Below are 8,657 nucleotides of genomic sequence, written 5' to 3' on the forward strand. Positions count from 1 at the left end.
CCCACTTGCCATAGACTCAGGGGGAGTCAACCTGGGCCCACACGGGGTCAACCAGGGTCAAACAGGGTCAAACTTGCCGGCGTTTAGCAGCCGGCGAAGCCAAACGCGGCGGGGTAGTGCGGGTTTCATGCTTCGGTGACCAAATGGACGGCGGAGAGCATCTACGCGTAGCTAGGAGCAAGCCGCGTTGTTCGGTGGCAGTGGTGGAGCTCGGGGTGGCCGAAAACGTCGCCGGCAACGAGCTGTGCGGCTGCCGGAGCTCGGGTGAGGTCGAACCCGAGGCTACAGGGCACGGCCAGGTGCGTGGAGTGGTGCTACGGGTTCCTGCGAGTGCGGTGAGTGTGTTAGACGCGGTGGTGTGGCCGGTGGATGGCCGGAGTGACGTCGGCGGTGAGCTAGGCGGCGGGTGCGGGTGAGCGTGGTGCGGTGCATACGGTGCATGAGAGAGGTAACAGATAGGAGGAGGACGGAGCAGGGCTCACGGCGATCGCAGCAGGCGTCGAAGCGGGCTCGGGGAAGGCCGGAGCTGAGCGGGGCGACGATGGCGATCTCGGCGGCCGGAGTTGGGGAAGACGGGGTCAGGGGCGACTCCAAAGCGGGTGAGCGCTCGGGGCTCAGCCTGCTCGATGTAGTCGATGTCTCCGGAGCGAACGCACACGGCAGCGCGGCTTATAAATGATTCTAACTACAGTGACAATACGATGTCCATCCAACGGCCATGCTGCTTATCTGGTTTCTTGCTCCAGCCGCCCAAATCAACGCCGGCCTGCCGCCTGCTCTTGCCTCCCGTGGCCGGCACTGCTGTCGTGCAGGCCGCACCACCCACCCTACTCCCATCGCTGGCCTGGCCATCACTCTACTCACCCACACCTGCTGTTATTCTCCGGCGATGGCAGACAAACCAGTAAACCCTCATACTCCCCTCCGCGTGGGAAACGATTGCCGAGTCTTCCTCGGCTTCATGTCGTTCCCTTTCTAGGCCTCGCCATCATCCACATCCTTGGTGCTCTCGTCATGGCGTGGTCAACGAACGACATCCATCGGAAGAGGACTATACGTCGAGAGGCTGACAGCTGGGTCCACGACCGCACACAAGGAAGTGCCTCCTTATTACGCGCAAAATAATGATTCCCCCACCTGATAGCGGGGACCCACTGGAAGGGCCTCTATATTTCATGAAAAAATGTTCTTGCTGCTGACAGGTCCAACCCACCAACTATGTCCTCGCACGCAAGGAAGTGCCTCCATATTACGCATAGAAAAAAATGATTAGCCCATGCTAGCTGGGACCCACCATATTTGGAGGATGACTGGTGGGCGTACTAAGTTGACATGGACACATGGCTTTCTCAACTTAGTCAATATAAACGATTCTAGCTGTAGTGACCGTACGATGTCCATCCAACGATCGTGCTGCTTCTTCAACCTCTGGTTTCTTGCTCCAGCCGCCCAAACCAACACCAGCAGTGTCACCTTCTCCTGCCTCTCGTGGCCGGCTATTCTACCACGCAGGCCTCACCACCCCACCCTACTCCCATCGCAGGCATGGCCATCCCTGTACTCACCCAGACCTGCTGTTATTCTCTGGCGACGGCGGACGAACCAGTAAACCCTGGTACTCCCCTCTGTGTGGGAAACAACTACCGAGTCTTCCCCAGCTCCGTGTCGTTCCCTTCCTAGGCCTCATTGTTGTCCACCGCCTTGGTGCTCTCGACGCGGAGTGGTCAACATAGTCAATGAATGACATCCATTCGAAGATGACTGTGCATGGAGAGGCTGACAGCTGGGTCCAAGGCCGCACGCAAGGAAGTGCCTCCTTATTGCGCACAAAATAATGATTCCTCCACCTGACAGCGGGGACCCACTGGAAGGGCCTCTGTATCTTGCAAAAAACTGTTTCCCCGTGATAGCTGGGACCCACTAGTTACATCTTTACATGGAAAGAAGTTCCTCCTTACCCCCTCACAGCTGGGACCCACCAGGTGGAAGCATAGGTAGCATTATTTGTTTGGTCGCAAACGTGTATGTACATAGCGGTCAGTCAGTCTCTCTATAGTGATGAACCGTGGCCGAGTAAGGAGTGATACATGTCATAGTACAGTCTCCGACAAAGCATGTCACGCGGTCCCTTCTATATATACCGTGTACATGTACGTATAGCCACGCCACAAGAAAGTAAATCCGGCTACGTACGTACATACAGGCAGGGTCTGTCGGATTCAAGGCTTCATAGACCCAAGAAGGTTCGAACTGTACGGCGTGTGAGAAGATCTCAACCCCTCAAGTATCAAGCTCGTCGCCCTATAGCCTAGCCTCGCCTGGTACATGCACGAACGGGGAAGAAGATGAACACGGCAGTTTACCCAGGTTCTGGCCACCTTGCGGTGTAAAGCCCTACTCATGCTTTGTGGTGGATTGGCCTCACGAGGAGCTGAGGATGAACAAGTACAGAGGATGAACAGCCTCGCGAGGGCTAAGCTGGTGAGGGCGGAAGGGATCTGGTCTTGGTTCGATCCTTCTCTACGGGGGTGGCTAACCTATTTTTATAGTGGCCTTGGTCCTCTTCCCTTGAATGTTAGGAAGCAAGGGGTCCCACAATGGACAACTAGAATGGGGACAAGTAGTACATCTAATCCTGACGAAAGGTGGTCTTCACCTGCAAAGCTTCTGGTCGTACCGCATCGATGGGCTCCGTGATGACCTCAGCCCTCCCGAGCCCGTGGTCTTGGCACCAGAAACGAAACCTTTGGGGTATTCCTCGGGAACCAGCGCTCATCCTTGCCTCCTTAGCACGAAAGAGGAAACTGTCTCCTCTATACTCGCTGGCGCCCACCTGGCCATGGTCGTCATGGCTCACATCATCGCAGCCTGACGAGGCTAGGTACTTGCATAGAAATACCCGCTCCTCAGCAGACCGCCTAGCAGGCCACCCCCCTCGGAGGTCTTGGTGTCGCCCGCCTCACAAAGTCGGGGACCTCGTGAGGGTCTTTTCTTGGTGGTCTTGCCGATGGGCCATACCAGGCCATTGAGGAAGCCACGATGCGGGCCGCAGGCAGGCAAGTCTAGGTACCCTGGTTCCCGGAATGCCTACTGTAGCCCCCGGGCCCAAGGCGCGCTCGGGCTGGCTTCAAGGCGAAGCCAAGGGGCAAGAGTGAAGTGCCGCGGGCCCCAATCACTTGTGGGCCAGGCTGATGCGTGGCGCTTGACAGGACATGGACGCCTCTGCTCCCCCACATCACCTCAGCAACTATTCTAAGTTGACAGTAGCCTGGTGCATGCAGCTAGGCTATTATCACTCAGAACATGGAGGGGCGCCGGTTATCCTTCTTCTGCCTATAAAAGGGTGAGGGGTGCGGAGCCCCTAGCCCATCTTCTCCTTGTTACCTCCCCGTTCTCCTATCTCCGCCGCATCCTCCACCTTGCTGAAGCAACCATGGTGCCAGCAAGGAGCTTCTCAGCCGAAGAGAAGGGCAAGGCCTCTTAGGTGGGGCCGAAGTCGCGGCCACCCCGCAATTCTGCGCGGCACCGGTGACATCATCACGGGGCGCGCGCATCAGCATCTGACTGCTCACAACAGCTCCAACAGCTGGGACCGGGGCCTTCTCCGCGGGGGCAATCGCGGGGGGCCTAGCGGCCATGGCTAAGGGGGAAGGCGTGCCATGGCTAGCCGGCCACCGCACCCGCGTGGGCCTCTGGGCACCTGGCTTCTACTTCCATGCTCCTTCGTGAAGGAGCTGCCGGTAGCGGGACCTGTCGGGCTACAGCTACAGTAAGACGGCTGCGGCAACGGGTCCTCGTGGGTGGAGGTCGAGGTCACCTCCATCGGACATGTGTACCTGACCCACGGATGGCATTCGTTCGCCCCTGCCCGTGGTCTGAAGGGGAGGCGCATCCTGCACTTCAAATATGACGGGATGTCAATGCTCTTTGTCATGGTCTTTGGGGAGGACGGCAACCGCTTGGGGTGCTTCCCGGAGGGCGATGATGACAGCGACCACCATTCGGACGATGATGGCTGGAACGGAGGTGGCATCCTAAGCGGTGAACTTGCCCTTGACCGCCGCACCTCCAGTACCAGCGATGGTGCTTCCTCCGGGGGAAGCTCGAGCGATGATGACTACGACAAGCCTCCACGCCCGGAACCAGGAGGGCGGCAAGTCGCCGCTCCATCTTGCCCCTGCTCAGGAGGACGCCGAGCCACCTCACCACCATGTCCCTGCTAAGCAGGAGGAGGACTCCGACTAAGCGTGGGTGGTTACGGAGCCATGCTTCAGGAGCAGCGGTCCTTCGGAGGCTGCCTCTTTTTCTTCATGTTTTTTATTTCCTACATCAAGAGTTTGCGAAGAGCCTTGCGGGTGCGTGTAATGAACTGCGTCGCTTGCTCCTTTATGTTAGTGTTTCTTGCTCATACTCCAGCATTATATCCATTAATTGAAAGGTTCCTGCCTAGCGTAATTAGAATAACTTAGCTTGGCGCGCTAGTGACCCTTAGCGGATCCCTTCATCATGAGTGCCACAGCTACCTAAGGAGGCCCCTTGGCAAGCTCCAGAGCCTTGAATGGCATGCCGCACGCCAGGCCTCTGGGGTGCAATTTGCGTAGGGTTCCTTGGCATAGAGTATTTGCGTAGGCCTCTGGAGCCCCCGAACGAGGGCCGACTGTCATTAGCGTGCCGAGGCATGATGCCCGGCAGGGCCTGGAAGCGAGCACTCCTGAGGCCAAGGGGCCAATGGCTCGCTCAAGAGCATCGCGCGAGGATGTTGCCAAGGTCTTGGCGAGGTGTATGCATGAGTAGGCCTACTGCTGGCGCGGCCTAGGACGGTTCAAGCATATTCACCGTGCCCAGCACCTGCTCGCGGGACACGATGGAGGGAGCCACAGCTTCTATCACACTTCTCAAAGACGAAACTCAAGAGAGGAAACACTGCTAGAAGAACAAAGAAAAGGAAACTCCCCCCTTTTCGAATAAAGATGCGAGAACTGAAAGTTTCATTTCAAGAAGTAGCAAATGGGTTGCGAGAGCGAAGCAAAAGAATAGCTGCGTCCGACACCTACACTAGTCTTCTAGTCTTCCCGCCAGCACGTAGCATGGGGCTTCAACTAGGCGTGGGCATAGTCGCTGATTGACCATGTCGTTCGCCAGCATGGAGCATGGGGCTTCCACTTGGGCGTGGGTGGGATCCCCCGTGAGGCCCTGGGGCGGCACTCAGGAGACTCCAAGGCGTGTACAGCCCCACTCATTATTATGTGAGAGTATCACGGGTAGAACCTCCGAAGGTGCTGGATGTTCCAAGCATTCTAGATGGGGACCACGTCCGACATCTCGAAGCATATGGCGCCAGGCCTGGAGACGCGGGCGACCCTGAACGGGCCGTCCCACATGGTCGAGAACTTGTGAATGCCCTCCCCAGAAAGGACCCGCCTCAGGACGAGGTCTCCCACCTCGAGGGTCCAGGAGTGGACGTTGCGGCAGTGGTAATGCCGCAGGGCCTCCTGGTACCTCGTGGCGCAGAGCGAGGCTTGGCGACGGGTTTCCTCCCTGAGCACAAGGTTTGTCCCCCACAAGGCATCCTGACGCGCCTCGTCGAATGCCAGGACCCGCGGGGAATAATGACTGACCTTGTGCGGGAGGACCGCCTTGGCCCCGTATACAAGGAAGAAGGGGGTCTCACCGGTGGGCTTAGTCGCACTGGTGCGGATAGACCACAGCACAGACTGATGCTCACCGAGACAACCCCTGTTGCAGGCCTCGAGCTTCTTCTTGAAGCTCCTTGCCTTGATGCCCCTTAGGACCTCCACACTGGCGTGCTCGGCCTGGCCGTTGCTCCGTGGTGGGCCACTTAAGCGTAGCATATCTGCGTTCTAAGCTTAACGCAGTACTTCCTGAAGAGGTTGCTCATTAATTGGGAGCAATCGTAAGTAATGAAACGATTGGGAACACCAAAACGGCTTACGAGGCCCTTGATGAACTTGACGGCTGAGGCAGCGGGGATGGTGTGTACAGGCTCCACCTTCACACCTTGGTGAACTTGTCGATGGCGACATTGAGGTAGCGGTATCCACCGGCTCCTTGAGGGAACAGGCCTAGGATATCCACCCCAAGATTGTGAATGGCCATCAGAGCGGGATGGTCAGGAGACCTTCTGCGGGGTGGTGAATCTGCTTGGCGTGGAACTGGCAGGCCTCACAGGATCGCACAAGCTCGATGGCGTCGTTGAGTGTCATCGGCCGATAGAAACCACTGCGGAACACCTTGCCCATGGGGGTGCATGTTGAGGAGTGGTGCTCGCAGTCCCCGCGGTGGATATCGGCGAACAACTCGTGCCCTTATTATTGGGATATGCACCGCAATGAGATGCCATTGGGGCATTGCCAGTATAGCTCACCATCCTGCGAACAATAAGCAGTGGCCTGGCGGACCTCGCGCTCAGCGTCCTCCTCTTTCTCTGGAAAGGTGCCATAGAGCAGGTATGAATTGAACTCCTTGGTCCAGTAGCCCGGCCGAGGTTTCAGTGCCAGGAGTAAGCGGGCTCCTGAGGTCGGGGCCGGCGGTAGCTCCTCCCTGAGCAATGACGGGCCTATGGCTGGGGGCGATGAAAGCTTGGGGAGCCTCTCCTCGAAGACGCCAGGCCTCTAGGGCTCGTGCCAGGACATCCACTTGGTGATGTCGTCTGCTTCCTTGTTCACAGCCCGCGGGACGTGCTGCAATTCCAAGCCCAGGAAGCATTTTTGGATTTTACATACCTCTTCTAGGTAAGCCTCCATGTCCTCATCCTTTGGTTTGTACTCTTTGTTGGAGAAGTTGACGAGGAATTGTGAGTCGCCTTCGATATTGAGGCCCCTGATTCTTAGGGCGGCTGCAGCCTTGAGGCCGGCAATCAAGCCCTGGTACTCTGCAATGTTGTTGGAGACCTTTTCGCCATGCTGGAAGCAGTTGCACGGCATAGGAGAGCTTGTCCTTGGTCGGTGAGATGAGCACGACTCGAGGCCTCGCGCCCTGCCGTGCGAAGGCACCGTTGAAGTGCATGACCCATCTGTCGGGTGCTTCATCATCGGGCATGAGGGATTGGCCCTCATCTAGCCCCTGATTAGGAGCGTCGGTCCACTCCGCCACAAAATTGGCCAGGGCCGCCCCCTTGATGACCCTGGTCATGCTGAACTCCAGCTGGACGGCCTGCAGCTCGACGTTCCATTCTGCAACCCTTCCCGTGGTGTTGGGGCTATGCAACACCTTCTCGAGGGGATACACCGATATGACCTTGACGGGGTGGGAAATAGTGACGCACCTTCCTTGAGGTGATGAGGAGCGCGAGCAGGAGCTTCTGTTGCATGGGGTAGCATGCGCGCATCGCGCAATATAGTGCTAACGATGTACACCAGATGCTCGATGAGGGGTGAAGAGTCAGAGATGTCTTGCTCTGTGAGGAGCACGAGGGATTCGTGATGATCGCGGGTCGATGAAGCAACGGGATCCTCAAGAGCGCCATCCTGGGGCAGCGAAGGTTGCGCGGCCTCTCGCATGCCTCCTTGCTTCAAGCCAGCACCGGTGGGTCCTTCCCTGACCGCCACGAGTGCCACACTGGCCGAGTGGGGAGTGGCCTCCATGTAAAGCACTAGGGGCTCACACAGACGAGGCGCCACCATGACACGTGGGCTCGCGAGTTATCGCTTGAGGTCTTCGAAGGCCGCCTCAGCTTTTGGGGTCCACTCGAACGGGACCTGTTTTCATCAACTTGAAGAAAGGGAGGCGCGCTCGCCAATCTTGGAGATGAAGCACCCGAAGGAGGTTACGCACTCCGCAAGCTTCTACATCTCCTTGGCGGGCTCATCCGCTCTACCGCCTTGACCTTCTCTGGGTTGGCCTCGATCCCTCGGTGCGACAACAGGAAGCCCAGCAGCTTGCCGAACGGGACCCCGAACACACACTTCTCCGGATTGAGCTTCAGGTTTATGCTGCTTAGGTTCGTGAATGTTTCTTCTAGGTCTTTTATTAGTGTCCTTGCCTCCCGCGACTTGACCATGATGTCGTTGACGTATGCCTCTGCATTCTTCCCCAACTGCTGCCTGACCGTGATGTGCATCAGCCGCTGGAAAGTTGCACCAGTGTTCCGCAGCTCGAAGGGCATGCAAGTGTAGTAGTACACTTCACATGGGGAGATGAAAGTTGTCTTCTCTACATCCTCTGTCGCCATCTTGATTTGATGATATCCCGAGAAAGCATCCAAAAAACACAACAGATCGCACTCGGCAATCGAATCCACAATCTAGTCGATACGCGAGAGCGGCAAAGGGTCCTGAGGGCAAGTTTTGTTGAGGCCCGTGTAGTCGACGCACATGCGCTTCTTCGCGCCTTTCTTGGGGACAATCACAGGATTCACCAACCAATCTGGGAGCCATACTTCCCGAATGATGTCGGCCTCTTCAATCTTGCTGTGACAGCCTGGTTTTTGCCCTCTTCTCTTTGCCTGATTTTCATTTGGTTTGGTTTTGAAATTCGGAGTTTTGAATCTTTTCAAATGGACTTAAACACTTGTGTACCCTTGACTTTCACTCAAGTGCCTCATTTCCCTCTCTAACTACCATTTCTCTCTAGTTCACCTAAAAATAATATTCATTTCCCTCTCTTAAACCCTAGCTAGCTCAATGTGCTCCAAAGCA

The 8,657-nt window shown here is 56.9% G+C and overlaps 2 protein-coding genes across 2 annotated transcripts; both read right to left on the bottom strand.

Moving 5' to 3' along the window:
• Positions 1-5,297: 5,297 nt before the first annotated feature.
• On the bottom strand, positions 5,298-5,852 carry LOC147975894 (uncharacterized). Its single transcript, XM_087520635.1, has one exon. The coding sequence runs from the start codon at positions 5,850-5,852 to the stop codon at positions 5,298-5,300; it is 555 nt and encodes a 184-aa protein (XP_087376761.1).
• A 264-nt stretch (positions 5,853-6,116) lies between these two features.
• On the bottom strand, positions 6,117-8,191 carry LOC147975895 (uncharacterized). Its single transcript, XM_087520636.1, has 5 exons — positions 7,791-8,191; positions 7,030-7,321; positions 6,744-6,923; positions 6,386-6,632; positions 6,117-6,325 (listed from the first exon to the last, which is right to left on the bottom strand). Exons 1-5 carry the CDS (start codon positions 8,189-8,191, stop codon positions 6,117-6,119), a joined length of 1,329 nt encoding a protein of 442 aa, XP_087376762.1.
• Positions 8,192-8,657: the final 466 nt, after the last annotated feature.

Source organism: Triticum urartu, chromosome 4A, assembly GCF_056163025.1.
Source record: "Triticum urartu cultivar PI428250 chromosome 4A, HENAU_Tu73, whole genome shotgun sequence".
Classification (NCBI taxonomy): Eukaryota; Viridiplantae; Streptophyta; class Magnoliopsida; order Poales; family Poaceae; genus Triticum; species Triticum urartu.